The sequence below is a fragment of the Pogoniulus pusillus genome, chromosome 16 (genome assembly GCF_015220805.1).
Source record: "Pogoniulus pusillus isolate bPogPus1 chromosome 16, bPogPus1.pri, whole genome shotgun sequence".
Taxonomy (NCBI): domain Eukaryota; kingdom Metazoa; phylum Chordata; class Aves; order Piciformes; family Lybiidae; genus Pogoniulus; species Pogoniulus pusillus.
The window spans coordinates 8,653,571-8,673,547 of NC_087279.1; the positions used below are offsets into that span (position 1 = coordinate 8,653,571).

The 19,977-nt window shown below is 42.3% G+C and overlaps 1 protein-coding gene across 7 annotated transcripts in view; it reads left to right on the plus strand.

Moving 5' to 3' along the window:
- The window catches only part of RAF1 (Raf-1 proto-oncogene, serine/threonine kinase), a 47,440-nt gene that overhangs the window by 7,794 nt on the left and 19,669 nt on the right, over nucleotides 1-19,977 (plus strand). For 4 of the 7 annotated variants that reach the window (XM_064156330.1, XM_064156334.1, XM_064156327.1 and 1 more), the window contains 6 exons: nucleotides 4,021-4,076; nucleotides 12,563-12,778; nucleotides 13,709-13,821; nucleotides 16,032-16,134; nucleotides 17,481-17,638; nucleotides 18,657-18,755. In XM_064156330.1, the coding sequence (XP_064012400.1) occupies nucleotides 12,572-12,778; nucleotides 13,709-13,821; nucleotides 16,032-16,134; nucleotides 17,481-17,638; nucleotides 18,657-18,755 (680 nt within the window). In that variant the 5' untranslated portion in view covers nucleotides 4,021-4,076; nucleotides 12,563-12,571. Of the gene's footprint in view, nucleotides 1-1,041; nucleotides 1,207-4,020; nucleotides 4,077-12,562; nucleotides 12,779-13,708; nucleotides 13,822-16,031; nucleotides 16,135-17,480; nucleotides 17,639-18,656; nucleotides 18,756-19,977 lie in introns of those variants that run through there. The other 3 variants (XM_064156328.1, XM_064156332.1, XM_064156333.1) reach the window with 3 other exon arrangements.

A 19,977-nucleotide genomic window follows, 5' to 3' on the forward strand; every position in this document is an offset into this window, starting at 1 on the left:
AGTGATACAGTGGATTGATTTCAGCTGAAAGAGAGCTCCAGAGCTTTCCCTTGGATTTCTCAAACCTTTTAAGTTAACTGTGTGACTTGTTCACTGGCAATCAGGAGGTTATAAAAAGAGAGCCAGCTGATGTTGCAATCTAAGCACTGGCCATATAGTGGAAAGACTCTCCTTTGGCATGTTCACTAGTGCTATTTTTACCTATTCCAGTAAGATCTGCCCTTGGGATGTTGAATTACAGGGCAGTACCTGGAATTATTTTGTTTTACAGAAGTGCTATATGCTCTGAAGAAAACTTTCAATAAAAATGTCAGGCAGGTGAAGGCTAAAATTGTCTTACATTTCAAAGTAGCTTTTCAAAGCTATTGGAGAAGAGGTCTTGTGAGGAGTAGCGGAGGTAAATGAGGTTGTTCTTCTGGAGCAGAGGAGATGGAAGGCAGACCTCCTGGCTCTACAACTCCCTGAAAGGAGATTGGAGCCAGGTTTCTTCTCCCAGGTACCAAGTGATAGAACAAGAGGAAATGGTCTCAAAATGTACCAGGAGAGGCTTACACTGGATATTAGAAGAAACTTCTTCACTGAAAGGTTTCTCAAACTTTGGAACAGACTGCCCAGGGAGGTGGTTGAATCCCCATCTCTGGAAGTGTTTCAGTGATGCAGTGCTGAATGACATGGTTTAGTCCCAGTCTTGGTAGAGTTAGAGAACAGTTGGATTACATGATCTCAAGAGTCTTTACCAGCCTAAATGATTTTATGATTCCATGATTCTGTCACCCCAGATAATCTCATTGCTGAAACTGTAAGAGATTCTTTCACTTTTCTTTGAATCTTTTGTGTGTGTTGTTTTTTTTATGATTTCCTTTATATGTTGAGTGTTTTGTCTGTCTTGATTTCTCATGTGAAGGCTTTAAATAAGCAATGTGATTTTTAAAGACAGGGAATTGGTCATAGTCCTCCTGTCAGGAGGTTTTTGTCATGACTTTTGAAAAGCTTAGCTGATTTTGATGAAATTCTAAGTTGATGGTTCCTTTGCAGAATAGAAAACGAACTGAGTATTTCTCTCTGAGAATAGCTTCAGTGACAAAGAGATGCATCTCCCAAAGTGATCGTGGTGAAAGCTGGAGGAAGCATCAAGAGCGCTGTAAGAGTTTTGACTCTAGTGTTCACTTGTAGAAGCATCACATCTAGGATACCATATATGCAGAGGTATGGCAGCCTGAATCACAATTCTAATGTCTAACTTTTGTGATTACCTGATCTTCAATACAGTAGGGTCCAGGCATCTTCTCTCAAACTTCAGAAGTGACTTTAACACAGTGCAACACAACCCTGTCACTTCCAAACTCTGTTCCACACTCCTGGCTTGGCTGTTGTGCAGTAGCTGTTATTTGTACACAGTGCAAAAGCACTGGTTTTGACACTGAAGTGTGGTCAGTTTGAGCAAGTTTCCTTGCCAAAACACCTGCTTCCCGTGCTCCTTCTGCACTATGGAGTATCTCAGGTGGAAATCCTGCAAGTAGGCAAACTTCCTCCAGTGCAGAACCATTTTCTTCTCCCTTGGCTTTGCCATTGTCTTAGGTGAACAATCCTGCTTCTCAGTTTTAATTGGATCTCCCATCTGCAATAACAGATGGTATTTTTGTCAGTTCTTTTGATTCTTAAACTATGTTGCCAGTTCTGGTAGCAAATGTTCTTACTGACTTCTTTTTAAACAAAATTTCTTATCTGTGAATACAAATACATGAGGTTTGCTCCCTTGCAGGTATTATTTTGGTTGCAGGAAGAAATATTGTAGCTGCTTTTTTAACTCTTCACTCTTGTTTTGCATTATCTCCTCTTCTTGTATACGAGGTTGCTTTTTCTTCTACCTGATGTTATGATAGAAGTGCTTCAAGTTCTCAGACTGTAAAGTCAACAGGTCTATCAGTATTCTCTCCTTTCTTTCATTTAACATTATCCATCATACTGACTGGATTCATTTTCCCAGAGTTCCTCCCAGCCTCTGTCCAGCTCAGTTTTTAGCTCTAATTTCCTTCGGGAACTTGTCCTTTCCAAATCTCTTGACCTCCTAGCTTACACATGAAAGTCCTAACTGTATCCTTACCAGTTTGCTAATTGTCAACTCAGCTGCTTTTAGGAAAGCAAAAACCCAGCACGTCCCCCTTGCCCCTCCATGCCTATGTTGGTTCCTATTAGGATGTCTTCCTCTGGACCTCTGCTTATTCTTAGGATTCTTATGGTGCTTTTGATCTTCCCTGTTTTTCTCTGCTTCTGGCCTCCACATACCCTCTGGTCACATGACTTTCCACAGCTTATTCCTCAGTAATGTAATCAGTTAAAAAATAAACATGATGGAAACCATATTGACAGTGTTTTGGCTGTCACATTGCTAAATGTTTGCTGTGGAGAGGTACACAAGTTAGGCAAATAAATATTCTGTTCAGACTCTAAGTAGGTTTTTATTTTAAAATTGCTAAATTGCTGAAGGTGAAGATCCCAAAACATTCTTTTGGGTCTTTGTTAGTTTTTCAGAGTTTGCTATCATGGATAAAAGCATTGCAGCATTTTCCTAATTTCTTTCTATCTGCTTTGTCCAGGAGAGAGGATACTTCTAACCAAATGTGAGCTAGCAGTATGTGATCTCTTCTTCTTTTTTTTCCCTTTGAGTAGTTTCTTATATTTTGTTTAAAGTAAGACGAGAGGAAGCTGAAACAGTTCACCTGCTGAAGAGAAAGCTTTTTCAGGGCATTCTATCAATGTGTATGACTACAGTAATAGGAGGAAATGAAAGGGACACCAGCCTCTTCTCTCTACTGCCCAGAGATAGCCCAGGGAACAATGAGCACAAACTAAAATATAAGTTGTTCTGCCTGAACGCAGTGACAGTCTATTGCTGTGAAGGTAATCAAGCACAAAGAGGTTGCACAGAGGGATTGTGCATGTGTCTTTGTGGAAATGTTCAAATCCCAATGGAGATGGTCCTGGGCAGGCTGTTATAGCTCACTGCTTGACCAAGAGGGATAAAATAAATGATCTCAGGAGTTTCCTTCCATCCTCGCTGACTTTAACTTGGTTCCGTGTTTGCCTTCTCTGATCTCTGCATGGGAGTGCTTTAGGAATTGCTAATTAGGATGGGAACTTTGGATAAGAAATCATTTGGCACTTACTGTCCAGAGAGTACTTTTATGTTTGAATTACACTTTAATCTTTCTGAGCTGTTAATCAAGACTTTTACAGCTTCCCTAAGAATTCCTCCCCTTAAAGTTGATTCTGTGCATGACAGCATTCAGAAGCTTCCCATCTTCCTACTTCTTTTGTTTAGGATCCAGGTTTTCTCAAAACTTGGATCAGGCTCCCCAGGAAAGTGGTCAAATCCCCATCCCTGGAGGTGTTTCAAAGAGGCGGAGAGGTGTTGCTGAGAGACATGGCTTAGTGCCAGCCTTGATAGAGTTTGATAATGGTTGGACTGGATGATATTAAAGGTATTCTCCAACCAAAATGATTCTATGATTTGTCGTAACAGTGAGACGTTTCTGTTTTTAAGTGAGGAACTAGTGTCTAACAAGGAAATAATGAACTTGTGTTCAGTTTTTACTTCAGGAATTTTTTTCAGCTATAAAGGATGTTCTTGAAGAATAATGGAGTGATGTTGAAGTGTGGTAGCATTTGATTATCATGCAGCCTGGTCTTACATGAAGCATTCTCTGTTACACTGGAGAATGAAAGGCCAGAAGGCCCTGAATGCTCTAACAGTAGAAGGATAAGTTAACTCCAGTTGCTTTCAAAGCCAGGCTGGATGTGGCCTTGAGCAAGCTGGTCTGGTGGAAGATGTCTCTGCCCATGACAGGGAGTGAAAACTAGATGATTTTTAAGGCCCCTTCCAACCCAAACCAGTCTATGATTCTATGATGCTGTTGATGGAATTCTCAAAATGATTTTTTTTGTTATTAATTTGATATGTTGTGCATGTTTGTCTATTAAAATAGTAATTGTTGTCTTCTTTTGTGTTGCCTTCCACAGATGATGTACTTCATCCTTTTGTCATAGGACTTCATTTGCCTGAAGGAAAACTAAAGGTATAAAGAGCTCTCTCTTGTTACCTTTCCCCTTTCTCCCACCCCATTCTTCTGAGATTCTTGCCTCTTTCCTTGGGGAAGGGAGACTTACACAACCCAGCTCTGTGCTTGTATTCCTTTACTGCTACTAAAATGTGCTTTTTGGTTTTCAAAACATTCCACAGAATGGAATAGGGTACCTTCAGTTGTTCAGTGTTTGCTTTATCAGCAGTGTATGTTTAATTTAAGCTCTTGCTTTAGCCAGTTTTCATCCATATTTACTCTGCAGGGGGAAAGCCCTTCCTCAATGTAGAACTTCAGATCTTGATATTTGCCTGTCTTCTCCAAATAACATTTGCCTTTCCTCCTAGCTACAGATCTGTTGTGAGCAATCCAGACCTAATGTAAATCATGTCTGCAACTTTATCTTAAACCTCTTTTCTGAGACTGTAGCTTTGAAACAAAGTCTTTGTTAAATAAACACAACCCACCCAAACCAGAACTGTAATTTCATAGAATCATAGAATGGCTCAGGTTGGAAGGGACCTTGGAGATCATCTACTCCAACCTCCCTGCTGTGGGCAGGACATCTCTCAGCTAAACCTGGCTGTGAACACCCCCAGGGAGGAGGCATCCTCAATCTCCCTGGGCAACCTGTTCCCGAGTCTGACCACCCTTGTACTGAAGAACTTTTTCTGAAGATCCAGTCTAAACCTACTCTCCCTCACCTTCAAACCATCCCCCTTGTCTTATTGCTAGACAGCCTTATGAAAAGTGACTCTTCATCCTTTCTGTAGGTTCCCTTCAGATATTGGAAGGCATCTCTAAGGTCTCCCTGCAGTCTTGTCCTCTCCAGGCTGAATATCCTGAGCTCCCTCAACCTGTACTCGTAGCAGAGGTGCTCCAGCCCTTGCATCATCTTTATGGCCCTCCTCTGAACTCACTCCAACAGCTTTGTGTCCAGAACTGTTTCATAGATTTCACTTATGTATTGAGTAAGATAGAGTTAAAATGGAACATAGTAACCTTTTGGAGGCACTTAGGACAGTGAGTATTTGAAATCTAAATGATTTTATTGTTTACAATTTGTAATTTCTAGTTCAGTCTTTATTTGCCATTTAATACAGACTGCTTTGCAAATGCCAGTGGCATAGGGACAGTAAAATAAAGCCACGAGAATTGCCCAGGCAGTTTGTAACTAAATTTTCCAGTAGCATCATGTTAGATTTAGTTCCTATTGCAGAAATGTGTTTTAACTATTCTAAGGTGCACCTTAGAATAAAGTATAAAGGAGAATCATTTGTTCTGTATTCTCACAGAAAAAATACCTAAAGGTGCTATTGCCCCTGTTCCTTGCCCCATGATCTCTACATTGTTTTTGTGTCCAGGTTCTTGGAATGGAGTTACTGACCTCCTGGAGGCACTGCTGATTCTGGCACAGAGCCCATGTTTAATAAACTCAGTTTCCCAGTTTAAAGCTGCCCTGGGTGAATGCAGAGAACACCCAACTGTTGAATTGGCTGGATCACTGCATGCTATTCTAACTGGTGTTGTCTGGAATTGTGCAAGGGTGTTTTAGCAGAAACTGTGATGTGTCTGAAGTGCGCAGTTAACCTGCCTAACTAGCAGCTCCTAGCCATTAATCTGAGTGACCTAATCTTGGGCTGTGTCTCCACTCGGCGGGACTAAGATTGGTTTAAAGGCTGCTGTCCTCAGTGTCACCTCATTTACTATGTGCAAGGGAGGGAGGACAGAGCCAGTGATTCTTTGTGCTGAAGTTCTTGGTCACTGTTGTTTAATCCTTGAGAACTTGTGTGGGAAGGGCATTTGGTGGATTGCTGACATTTGAGTAACTTTTTCGTCCTTGCTGTAAAGTGGATGAGTTCCAGGCAGCTGTAAACAGAGTTTGGGGTTTTCATCCCAACTTGAAACAAGTGAAGCATGAGCAAGTTCAGAATGCAAATAGGCACGTGTCTGAGAGTGTTTGTGTAGCTGATTGAAAGACCTGGAGGCAAAAAATGCATCTCCAAAGAGTCTTGTCTGTGTAAACTCATAGCCTTACTTAGGTAGTGCAAGGTCTTCTTTAAAAATCTTCCTTTCCAAGTCTTCCTTTGGAGGATATTGCTGTGGGGAATCTAACATGGTGTTGTAAAAAACAAGAAGTCTGTGCATGACAAGAGTGTCATATAACGTGATCCTTAAAGAATCTGATGTAGAAAAGTGGTGGTCAGGTTATTCAGTCTGGAGAAGAGAAGGCTCTGAGGAGACCTTATTGTGGCCTTTCAGTATCTCAGGGTGGGGCTACAAGAAAGCTGGTGAAGGACTTTTTAGGCTGTCAGGTAGTGATAAGACTGGGAGGAATGGATTCAAGCAGGAGGAGGATAGATTTAGATGAGATGCTAGTAAGAAGTTCTTCCCTATAGGGACAGTGAGACACTGGAACAGGTTGCCTGGAAGTTGGAAGCTACATCCCTGGATGTTTTTAAGGCCAGGCTGGGTGTGGCTCTGGGCAGCTAGATCTAGTGGGAGGTGTCCTTGCCCTTGTCAGGGAAGTTGAAACTAGATGATCCTTGGGGTCCCTTTGGCGATTCTGTGATTCTATATGCTTCGAATTGCAGACTTCTCCATGACCAGTTTCAGCATTCCTTAAGGGAAACAGGCTGAAATTGCTCATAGCTCAGACTAAATGGTATTTGTCAGTCATGGAAAAAGCTAAAGCACCTTAAAGCGTGTTTTGGATATGAATGAATGGTCTGAGTGGATATGAGTAATTGGTGCCCAGGAATTTGTTGCTGTCAGATGTATGCATTGCCCAGCAGCTGTTTTGTGCACTTGATTTTAATACTTGTTCAAATGACTAATTATCAAAATTAGTAATCACTGCCAAAAGCACTAATGAAGAGTGTAGTCTTGCCAGAGTGTGCAGTTTGCCTGTGGGAGGTGGGGAGGTAGGAAGAGTTTTTTTGCTCAGATTGAATGTTCAGTGTGGAATGTATATCAGTTTCTGAGCAGCAGTGGAGATCTGCAAGGGGACTGATACATTTTTGTATCTTAGAATAATCTTGGAATGCTGCTGTTTTGGCTGTAGGCAGGCTGTTTGATTGACTTTCACCTTAATGAAAGTAAGAGTTACAGGAAGAAATATGTTAAAAAAATTCAGAAAGCTGTATGCAAAAAGCCAGCTGGCAACAGATAGTTTGAGAATGGCATAAGCAGAAATTCAGTGTCTGGTAATGATTATGTTTCAGAAACATGCCTGTAACGCATGTGAAGGGAGCAGAGTGTTTAGACAGAGTAAGAATTAGATACCTAAATACTGGGTACCTGTGTCAGGGCAAACCCAAGCACAAACACTGGCTGGGTGGAGAATGCATGGAGAGCAGCGCTGAGAGGAAGGACTTGGGGGTGATGGGTGGGGAGAAGCTCAACATGAGCCAGCACTGCACGCTCTCAGCCCAGAGCTAACCATGTCCTGAGCTGATCTCCAGCGGCATGAGCAGCAGGTGGATGGAGGAGATTCTCTCCCTCTGCTCTGCTGAGACCCCACCTGCAGTGCTGGGGTCAGCTCTGGAGTCCTCAGCACAGGAGAGACATGGCCCTGGTGGAGCAGGGCCAGAGGAGGTCGCGAAGATGGTGAGAGAACTTGAGGGCATTGGGTTGCTCAGCCTGAGGAAGAGAAAGCTCTGGTGAGATCAGATATTTGGAGGCTGCTCTATGAAGTGGGCTACAGGAGAGCTGGAGGGGGAATTATTCAAAAGCCTGGAGTGACAGAATGAAGGGGTGATGATTTCAAACTGGAAGAAGCTGGGTTTAGATTAGACCTGGGAAGGAAATTCTTCTGTGTGGTGAGGGTGACAAGGTGCACTGAAACAGGTTACTCAGAGAAGTGGTGGAAGTGGTGAAGCCAGGTTGGATGGGGCTCTGAGCAAGCTGCACTAGGCAGGAAGCGTCCCTGCCCATTCTGTAATTTATGAAGATACCATTGTAAAATCTCTCCTCCTTTATTAAAAAAAAAGTCTCTTTAGAACATATCAGATATATTTTCATTTGAGTGAATTGATGTGCATCTTGGGAGAGTTTAAGAAAACTACTCTTAATTTCAGCAGAAATGGCTTTCATGAGTTACTGGTTGGAGCAAAAGACCCTAAATGACTGAACAAGTCAGTGCTAGGGCACAGCTTACAGGACACAAACTGAGCTGTGCTGTGTTCAGGTGGGCACATGAACCTGTGTCCTGGGCAGTAGTCTGTTATCTGCTGCTGTTGTGGATGGTTCTGTGTACTAGCTAGAAATCCCTTGTGGTTTTGCAATGTTATGTTGTGTGATTGTTTTTTTTTGTTCAAGGTTGATCAAATAGTGACCGTGGCAATTCTCTTATGCTATATTTGTACATACAGGGTTTGAGTTCAAATATATATATATATATTCAAGTTAATATAATTGTTTAAGCTGGCTTTCTTTAGAGGGCAGTTGCAAAAGAACAGTTGATTACTGCTGTCTCTACAGCCAGTTCCACCTTACAAACTGCTTTCCCTAGTACTATGAATGGCAAGAGCCATTTAACAACTTCTGAACACTGAATTCCCTACCTCTTCCCAGGAGATTTTGAATGTCTTTTGAACTCTTTTTCTTCTCTCCCGCCCCTCCACCCTCAGGCCACTTGCAGTTTTTTGTCCACTCCAGACCGTATCTGAGTTCTCATCTGCTCCCTTCAGTGGTGGCTGCTTCTTGAAGTGTGTGAGTAGAACCTGTAGCAGAAAGTTTTAAATTTAATTTCCTAAAAACAACCAAACAGCCCCAAAACCAAACAACAAAGCAAACAAAATTCCATCTCCAGACCAACCAACTGAAACAACCCACCCCAAAGCCCAAAAGAACTCTTGATATCTATGAGGAAACCCAAGCTCTCAGGAACACAGTCATCAGCTGCAGCCAGAAAGATGGCAAAAATACTCTGCTAAAGCATGATGGCAAGAGGTGGCAGGGTTCTGGTAGGAGAGAGAATTGTGTCCAGTACACAATTCCTGAGAATATCCAGCACTTGTGAAGCAAATATCCTCAGAAAGAGAAGGATGCAAATGCACAAAGATACAGCTGCAGTTTGTGTTGTACGGAAAGCTGATGGCAGTTGCTCTCTTTGTTTTTCTCTATGTACAACAACCTCAGAACACATTCCTGTGATCTTTTCTAGCAGGCAACAGACTGAGGGAACACCACTAGAGCTGGGAAGTACCTTTTTTGGTGTGTAACTTGGCTCTTACTGAGGTGCAAGTTTGAATTTTTTCTGTCATTTCCTGTTTTCTCTTGAATTTTTCAGGAAATGTTGGCAGTGTGTCAAAATACTAACTAAAAAGGCTGTGTTGTCAACTTAGGTCAGCAATGACACCAAGGAGGCTGCCATGGTTGCCTGACTTATTCCTTCAACTTACTCAGCAGAGAAATCCAGTTGAGCACTCATTTTGTCTCATGTATAACCAAGGAGAAGGAAATAAAGTGGAGTTTCCCATAGTGGGCAAGTTTAAAGAGGAGCAAAGAGAACAAGCTGTCTGGGTTTCAACTTGCTTTTCTTATCTAGCACCTCATCTCCATTACTTTTATAATGACCATCTAACTAGTTACTCTTTTTTAGCTGTCCATGTACATCACATAGTTGTTGTACCTGTACCTCAGTTCTTCACCCTTCTGATTCCTGATGCATATGAGTGGTGAGCTTGTAGTGGCTTCTGTATGATGAACTCAGTTAAACTCCTCAGTTTTTTTCTTCCCTTGTGTGCTGTGGTCGATGTTTTGTATAAACCAAACCTTTTTCTTTAAGTGTGTTATTACCTGTTTCCTTTCTAGCTACAAGTGAAGTTTGGGTTTAGTTCTGTAACAACATCAAGTACTTCCAGATTTGGCTCAGACTTTTTGGGAGTGAAAACATTCAGAAATGCACAGTTTATCCTCTGGGCATCCCAAAATAGACACTTAACACTACTGGAGATCTCTTTTTCCATGAATTCTATTGCTTTAGCTCTTGAGCTGTATCAAGCAGTTGTCTTTCTGACATAAACATGTCTGGGATAAGAGGAGTTCCTTCTTTCCTTTATTTTTTTTTTTTGGCTGCTCTGAGTGCTACACAAAAGGGCACAAGGAATTGAGCTGCAGAGTAGAGGACAAACATGAAATGAGAACTTTGATAGATGCTGCTGGATATGCAGTTAGGGAGTACTTGGCGTCATGCACTGACTTGAGTTGTTAGTGATTTCAGGGAACAATGTAAGTCTCTCAGTGCGAGAGGACAGAATTAGAATTGCTTGGGAGACCTTGGACTTGGCTGATTTCCTGCCTCATTTGCTTTTTGACTTTGCAGCTTAGATAGAAGTTTCCTTACCCTCCCTAGAGGTGATCAGGAACAGAGGTGGTGAGTGCAACCATTGAAAGTTAATTTTGAGACAGTCAGCTAATGCGGCAAGAGATGTGCGCTTACTCTGTTTGCTTCTTAATGCCAATTTGTAAGATCTTTACAGAAGGATTCAGTTTTATGGGGGAAATAAACAATGCTGCTTATTTTCACTGTTCTTTTTAAAAATTATTCTTGTGTCTCTGGGCAGGGGATCCACAGTTTGTAGCTGGGTTGGGCTTAGAACAGGTAAAGAGGAGGGCAGGGGAGTGCCGCGCTGGGCATGACAGGGAGTTGATGTCCTTCTTCCCCTGTTCGGGTGCAAAACAGCCCTCCAGAGAGGCAGAGGCATCTCTGCCCCATCACTTCCTCATGGTGCTTTGAGGTCTTTGAGAGGTGTTGGGCTTGATCTTAAAGGTCTTTTCTAACCAAAATGATTCTATGTTTCTATAATGAATCTTGCTACTTGAGGATATATCAAGGAATACATTTCACAGTGTAAAACTGGTTTAGGCTTTGCTTAGCTTTGAATCAGATGCATTTGGAGTGTAAGTTGGAGTTCAAGCTGGACTGACATTCTGATAGCTAGGGATAAACACCCCACCCGGATACCTTTTATCTGTCATTCCCTGAATGTGCAAAATTAGTAGTGTGTGCTGATGTGGAAGTATGCAGAGGGTTGTTCATGTCCCTGTACTGGAAGAGGTTTACACCAAACTGTAACTAAGCACAGCTTGGTAGCAGGAGGTGTCTCTGCCCCTAGCAGGTGGGTTGGAACTAGATGATTTTTAAGGTACTTTCAACTCAAGCTATTGCATGGCTTTCTGTTAGAGTGTGTGTGTGTTAGAATTTATTTATTTTACTGTTTCATTTTAAGTAGAGTGTGATCCTGTTAAAATGTGATGTACTGTGTGCTAACAGTATTAAATTTGCTACCATTGTTAGAAAAAAACAGCAGCAAGCCAACAACCACCCCCCTCCTCCTCTAAAACACTTCAAACCAGAGCTCCAGAATCACTGACAGAAATAGAATCTCTTCAATGAATGCTTTTTATTGTCATTCCTGTTGGGCTGCTTTTGCTTAACAGTACAGTCTGTGCTAATGCTGACATGTTATATCTGGCCTACAGGACTATTCAGGCTTGCAGCTGGCATCTAGCCACCCTTCTCAACATCCCTCAGGCATTGATTATCTAAATTAACATGATGGTAACTGGCCCAGTGACACCAGAGATGCAGAGAGAGGAATCACACATGTATTACTGATTATCTGTTTATGTGCAGAAGTCAAATGCTTTCCAGACTCAGGCTGATTTTGCAGATGTGGGTGAGCTGTGCCATGGATGTGTAGGATGATTGTGTCACAAGGGAGAAGGCAGTGCAATTTTCAGATGCTTTCAGGAAAGGCTGTGAGGTCTGCTGTCTCAGGAGGAGAGAGCACTGCTTTATAGTGAAAGATATTGCAGCAGCATGCTCAGGTGGTCAAGATGGCCAATGACATCCTGGCCTCTGTCAAGAAGAGTGTGACCAGGGGAGTAGGGAAGTGATTGTGCCCCCTGTACTTGTTTCTGGTGAGGCCACAGCTCTACTACTGGGTTCAGTTTTGGGTACCATAGTATAAGAAAGACATTGATGTCCTAGAGGTTGTCAAGAGAAAAGCAAGGAGGTTAGTGAGGGGTTTGGAAGGTGTGTCATATGAGAGAAGGCTGAAGGAACTGGCCTTGTTTAGTCTGGAGATGAGAAGGCTGAGAGGAGACCTTCTTGCTTTCTGCAACTCCCTGGAAGGAGGTTGGAGTGAGGTGGGGATTGGTCTTTTCTTCCAAGTAACTAGCAATAGGATGAGAGGAAATGGACTAAAGCTGTGCCATGGGAGGATTAGGTTGGATATGCAGAAAAAAATATCTTCTGCAAAAGTGATCAGACATTGGAAGAAGCTGCCCACTGAGGTGGTGGAGTCGCGTCCCTGAAGGTGTTGAAGAAGCGTGTGGATGTGATGTTTCAGGATATAGTTGAGTGGTCATGGTAGTTGGGTTGCACTTGGACTAGATGCTCTTAAACGTCTTTTCCAACCTTAATAATTTTATGGTTACAATTTTTTCTGACTCTCTCAATTTTTATTTCATAGACTGCATCAATGGAGCACATTCAAGGAGCTTGGAAGACCCTCAGTAATGGGTTTGGACTGAAGGATTCTGTCTTTGATGGCCCGAACTGTATTTCACCTACTATTGTCCAGCAGTTTGGTTATCAGCGCCGAGCATCTGATGATGGCAAAATCTCAGATACTTCAAAAACCAGCAATACCATTCGTGTTTTCTTGCCCAACAAGCAGCGCACGGTGGTGAGTCCTCCTTGCCTCAGTGTGAGAGACAATCATACTGCTCCCGTTGCTGCCATTGTCACCTGTATCTGGGCAGAGAGGTGCCGAGCTTCACAAGAGGTGGTCTTGTGATTATAGAAACTAAGCATTTTCTATACTCAAGGCAATTCCATTTGCTGGCATTTCTGTTACTTATCTAGTAGCAGAAGGCTGGAGCACCCCTTCTATGGAGATGGGCTGACAGAGTTGGGGTTGTTCAGCATGGAGAAGACAAGACTCTGGGGAGACCTTAGCCGTGCAGTACTTGAAGTGAGCTACAGGAGAGCTGAGTAGGGACTTTTTACAAAGGCATGGAGTGACAGCATTAGGTGGGCTTCAAACTGGAAGAAGTTTGAGTTAGACTAGACATTAGGAAGAACTTCTTCCTGGTGGTGACGCACTTGAACAGGTTGCTCATAAGCTTTGGAGGCTTCAGGTCTGGAAGCGTTGAAAGCCAAGTTGAATGGGACCCCTTAAACAAGCTGGTCTAGTGTGAAGTGTCCCTGCCTGTGGTAAGAGGGTTGGAACCAGATTATCTTTAAGGTCTCTTCCAACGTTCTGTGATTCTGGAGGCTACCTACTTTAATGAGTGCTGTATAAAATCACGTGGCCCAGAAAGCTAGTATCTGTAAGAGGTTGAAAAGTCATAAAATGTCTTAAATTCTTTGTTGCAGTAGCTAGTAGCCTACATGCAGAAAATGGGCCTGCCTAGAAGGTTGGCTTCATGTGCAGTCAGAAGGCCCAACAGTCTGCAAGTGTTTTTGTCCATTTATTAACTTAAGAAGTTAATAACTATGCAATTCTGCTGGAACTTCTAAAGAGAAGGAGAAAAAAATTGCTTCTCCTCTACCCCCGAAAGAAAGAGCTTACCCAAGTTGTGCAGCTCTGACTGGGTGTCCCCTCTGGTCACAGGTGAACGTGCGCAATGGGATGACCTTACACGACTGTCTCATGAAGGCACTGAAAGTGAGGGGTCTGCAGCCAGAATGCTGTGCGGTCTTCCGACTCCTTGCTGAACCAAAAGGGTAAGAGTCTGGAATTTGATCTGTAAAACTTCAAACTAGAGGATGTAAAAATCTTGGGTTTAGAAGAGCAGCAATAATGCTTTCCTCCTCTCTTGCTAGTTTCTTTGAAAAGCAGTTTGGTTGTGATCATTTCCATGTCGATCTGCTAGAGAGCAGCCCTGTGGAGAAGGACCTTGGAGACCTTGGTGGACAACAAGTTCTCCATGGGACAACAATATGCCCTTGTGGCCAGGAGGGCCAATGGGATCCTGGGGTGCATTAAGAAGAATGTGTCCAGCAGATCCATAGAGGTTCTCCTCCCCCTCTACTCTGCCCTAATGAGGCCCCACCTGGAATACTGCATCCAGTTCTGGGCTCCTCAGTTCAAGAGAGACAGGGATTTACTTGAGAGAGTCCAGTGGAGGGCAACAAAGATGCTGAAGGGACTGGAGCACTGCCTGATGAGGAAAGGCTGAGATCCCTGAGGCTGGTTAGGCTGGAGAGGAGAAGACTGGGAGGGGGGTCTAACCAATGTCTATCAAAATCTGAGGGCTGGGGGTCAGGAAGGAGGATACAGGAACAGCCTTTGCTCACTTGTGCCCTAGAATAGGACAAGGGGCAGTGGATGTAAGTTGCAACACAGGAAGTTTCACCTCAACATTAGGAAGAACTTTACTGTAAGAGTCCCAGAGTACTGAAACAGGCTCCCTAGAGAGAGTGCTAGATGATATGGTCCTGCTCTGTCAGGGTGGGTTGGACCTGAAGGTCTCCAGAGGTCCCTTCAACCCCTAACATCCTGTGAACCTGTTCCTCTCTTCACTTTTCTCTTGGGCAACTCCTTCAGCTTCCTCAGTACTAAAGATTTTGTTTCAAAGCTAAATCTTAAGAGTGCTCAAAGTTGAGGGAACCACTGCTGTGCTTGTGGCACATTACACATTTTGTCATACTCCAGTTAGTAAACAATGTGATGTACCATCTCATTGGAGCTGCATCTGTCCTCTGCATTTGGAGTTGGTAAAATTCAGTGCTAGTAATTCATAGCCAGTTTAAATCAACTGCGTTCAAGTATTGGGTTCAGTTTTGGGGCCATCACTACAAGAAAGATGCTGATGTGCTGGAGTGGGTCCACAGAAGAGCAATGGAGCTGGTGAAGGGTCTGGAGAACAGGGCTGGTGAGGAGCAGCTGAGAACTGGGATTGTTCAGTCTGGAGAAGAGGAGGCTGAGGGGAAACCTCATTGCTCTCTACAACTACCTGAAAGGAGGTTCAGTGAGGTGGAGATTGGTCTCTTCTCCCATATAACAAGTTGATAGGATGAGAGGAAGTGGTTTCAAGTTGCCTGAGGGGAGGCTTAGGTTGGATATCAGAAGAAACTTCTTCCCTGGAAGGGTTCTAAAAGGTTTAGAACAGGCTACCCAAGTTGGTGCTTGAATCCTCATCTGTGGAAGTGTTTTACAGAGGCTGAGATGTGATGCTGAGAGACACGGTCTAGCCTCATCCTTGGTAAAGCTAGAGAATGGTTGGATTGGATGATCTTAAAGGTCTTTTCCAACCAAAGTGATTCTGTGGACATCATTTCCGTGTGCTCAGTTTTAAGGCTCTGCATTCATCTACAGCTTCTTGGTGTTTGGATTTAAATCTCACTTCAGATATTCCTTATTTTTTGTAGGACCGGGGATGCTGCTATTAAATACCAAATGATTCTTTTACAAGCTGAGGGAGTGAAGGTATCTCATGGAGTTAACATTTAACTTCACACCTCGTAAGACTTGGGCTTAATGCTCGTGTGAGCCTCATCGTGAGGCAGCCATTTGTGGGTTTACATCTCTGTGTAACTGAGTCCATTCTGGGGTCACCAGTAACTGTAGTGCTGGAGCACGTAATGCAGCTTTCATGTCACCAAGTCTGCCATTCATAATCACTTATGTTTCATCTCTAAGGTTATTTTTGTGACTCCATTCCAGCTTCTAGGTGTTTGATTTCAAATAATCTGTATATCTAAATGACTTACACATTACAGAAATAAACAGAGATGAGTCTTGATGTTTTAGAGTTGCTTCTAATTCTGTTTTAGCGGAAGATGCTGAAATACAGCTAGCTCTGAGAGGTTAGGCACTCTTTTTCTACATGTTTTCAGTTTACTCAAGAAAGCTTGCTAGACATTGATCATTGACTAACCCAGACTTACCTGCTAAGTGGCTTTCTTGTCCCCATTTTCTTCCTTTCTTTCAGAAAAAAAGTGCGTTTGGATTGGAATACAGATGCTGCATCCTTGATTGGAGAGGAACTGCAAGTGGACTTTCTTGATCACGTTCCACTCACTACACACAACTTCGTAAGCTTCTCATCTCTATTTGGTCTGCGTTGGAAAGGACCTTAAAGATAATCTAGTAATTCCTAAGTGTCAGAGACTTTAAAAGCTCACATTAGGCACATTCTTCAAAGGTTCAATGATTGTTCTTATATAAACATCTATTTCTGCAGCTGTCGTACTAAGATGACAGAGCTTTGAATTTAAGATCTGGGAGATAAGTCAAAAAATTCTGGATGAGTTTGTTTGTTGGTAATTGCACTGGATGCACAGGAATACTTTGGATTCTGCAAGGTCACAACATTGTTGTGTGAGCCAATACTGCCTTGTGAGTTGACAGAATGTTTTGTGGGGAGATGAAAGGCTTTAGATTTGCTATAGTACCTTCTGAAAAATGGATTATTTGCTCTATCTAGAACAACTAAATAAAGCTGACTTCTTGTTGGTGTGTAGGGTTGTTTTGGTTTTTGTTTGTTTGTTTTAAACAAAGAGGTAATGCCCATAAAGTGAGGATTGATTTCCAAAAACTGAAAGTAGCTTTGCTTCTGCTTTATTTACAGTTCTAGAAAACTACAAATAAAATTGTCTGCAATTGATCACTAGAAACTGAATGGGTTTTCTTCTAGATCTGGAAGAAGCTCCCACTTGGAGCCTTACTCCACAGTATGCTCCAGAGGAAAAGGGCCTTTGGTTCACTTCAATCTCTGATTTGTATTTCAGAAGCTTTTAAAAAAGGTTGAAGTGAAGCAAAGAGATTTTTTCCTCTGGAGCATACTGTGGAGGAAGGCTCCAAGTTGGAGCTTCTTCCAGATCTAGAGAAAAGTGTTTACGAAGTAGACTTTTTCTAAACTGTTATTTACTAAGAAATTTATTTTCTATGCAAAGAAGTGGTAGTGGTTACTCATAAAGCATTTTGACTAATGAAACACCATCTGATCCTCCATCATCTCCTTGGGCATGCAAAAAACTCAGTTCTTAGCCCACTCAATTCTGTCACCTTACTAAGCACAAGAGTGCTTTTGAATTTGACAGGAATTTTATTTCTTTTCTATTTTTCTCCCTATCTTCCCTCATAATCAGATAAAGAAAGCTCAGCTTCCTAGGCTTCCAACCAAACTGGAAATACGTGCAAGAGCACTCCTGTGGTTTTAAAGTTCAGTAGCACTTTGAGGAGCACTGCTAACATTTTAATGTGACTCTGAAGTTGTTTGTATCCTAGAATGGTGTGGGTTGGAAAGGGATTTTAAAAGACCATCTAGTTCCAAGTCCCTGCCATGGGTAGGGACACCTCCCATGGGTAGGGACACCTCCCATTTCAGCTAATGGGGAGAAGGCAGTAGCTTGGATTAATTATCTGATGTGTTTTCTAGGCTCGGAAGACATTTCTAAAGCTTGCCTTCTGTGACATCTGCCAGAAATTCTTGCTGAATGGGTTTCGGTGTCAGACATGTGGTTACAAGTTCCATGAACACTGCAGCACCAAAGTCCCAACCATGTGTGTCGACTGGAGCAACATCAGGCAGCTCTTGTAAGGACTGTTACAGTTTCATAGCAGTTGTAGTTCTCTGTGACAGACAAACATTGGGGTGTTGAATCCGTTATCATAGAGATGAGTTTGAAGTGGTGGAGAGTGTAGTCACTGTGACCAGTATACAGAGCTTGTGTGCTGATATCATGAAACAGCCAGCAATGATTGTCTGTTCCCAGGTAAAAAAGGCCACTTGTGTTAAGTGCTTTTTGTTCTTGCTTTAAATGTTAATATGCTGGGACAAGCAAAGATCTTGGGTGACCAGACAGTTGCTATAACAGCCTCTGTTTCAGCAGAGTAATAGTAGTAGCTCCTCTTGCATCACACTTGTTAGAAGGAAAAAAAGTCATGATTCAGTTGTTGTTCAGGGGTTGAAAGCCTGAGTGTTCAGAAGTACCACAGCTTTTGGCACCCTGTTGAAAATGCATGGAATGCTGAGAAAACCGATGAAGGATAATCGTGGAATCACAGAATGGTTTGGCTTGGAAGGGACCTTTTAAAGGTCATCTGATCCAACCTCTCTACTTTTCTAATACTGATTAGGAAAAGCTGAAAACCATTGTTAGAAGAAGTCGTATGCAAAAGTGTTAAAAGCTAGAGTTGATTTTGTGTATTTTAGTGAATGCATTTTTTTCCCCAAATCACTAAGGTTGGCCTTTATAGTTCTGCTTTTTTTATACTGGCAGATGTTAGAATGTAGGATGACTTGTGCCACTTGGTGCCCCCCAGGTTTAATAGAATGAACTGCTGCCAGAAACCCTTTCAGGAAGATCTGCAGTCTGATGTGAAAAGATTTGTATCTTAAGTTTAGAAAACTCGTGGAAATTTCCTCTGGGAGTCTGAAAACATTTTTTAGTCTTAACGTACAGAGAGGAAAAATACTATGTGAAGACAGGAATGTGTTCATGAAGTTAATCATGCTGGAAAGAAACAGCCCTTTAGCTTTTCAACTTTTAAGAGCATTGTACAGGAGGTAGTGTAGCAGTTGAAATTGTAATTGTCTTTGTTGATATTTCAGATTGTTCCCAAATTCAAATATCAGTGACAGTGGTGTCCCTGCACTACCTCCCTTGACAATGAGACGGATGCGGGAGTCTGTCTCCCGGATACCTGTTAGGTAAGCTAGTATTTCCTGTCATTTCTGTTTAGGGAAACACAGTTGACTGAAAACAAAACCCAAACACCCCCAACTCCTCAAAACCAAAAGGATCTTCTAGGAGGTTGGGATCAGTGTGCAAGAAGGCAACACCGCTTCACTGCACATAACACGTAGTGTCCTTTCTTGTACTCAGATTCAAGCAAAACTTGATTTGGGATTTTATAGTACAATTTTTAGTCTTAAGGTTTTTAAGGGAGGGTAGTAAAAGTTTTCTGGAGACCTTTGTGTTTCTATTTAAGAAAATTCAAGGCTCCCTTTTGGTATTTATGCAAATTAATTTTATCTGATCAGGTAGTCAAAATGTAAGGGTTCGTGACTTGTTTTGCATGACTTACATACATCAGCTAAGATAATGTTCTAATGTTATGATGACAGATAAGAGTTTAAAGAGGGTACAGTGGAAGCTGAAAATCTGTTCCTTTAAAAAAAAAAATCTGAGACCTAAAGAGAACATTCTTGTAGTTGTAAATGCTAGAACAGAAGTTGCTTTTCTTTCAAAGGGACCTATCTTCTGAACCTTACATGTGCCTGTGTTCTTCTCCTTGAAATTCTGGCGGCTGAAGAGCGCAGGCCACCTTTTCTTTTTGCTACACCTCTTTGGAAAAATCCTGGGCTATTCAGGATCGAGGCACAGAGCATGTAGCTGACTTGCAAATGGTTCTATGTATTTATTTGCTTATTTTAGTGGGAAGGAAACCACGGATTGATCTTCTGTTCTCTTTGCTGTCTTACGCTATTGCCAGTCATTAAACTGATGGGTTTTTGAAGCTTTTGTGAAGGGTGGCTGATTTCAGTTAAGATGCTTGTGTGATTTGGGATAAATAAGGTTTGAGTGACCTTAGCTGTGATTTGTAACTCTTAGTTGAACTGGATTTTACTGTTGGCCTCTTTTTAACTGGTATTGGGTTTCATGACTTCCTTGCTGGCTGTTCTGCAAGAACCATTGAACAGTCTTGCAAACCTGCACAAATGCAGGGCTTAGCAGTAGACGTAGCTCTTAAGCTGTGCATTTAGCAGACTTGACCCGAGCAGTTCTTTTAAATTTCCTAGATGTGAATCAATCCGTGAGGGCCAGTATTCTGTTAGTTTCGTGGATGGCATTTGATGGGGACTGAGGTGAACTGTGGTGAAGTTTATAATGGCAGAACCAGACTTGTATTAAGCACACTAGATAAGTACG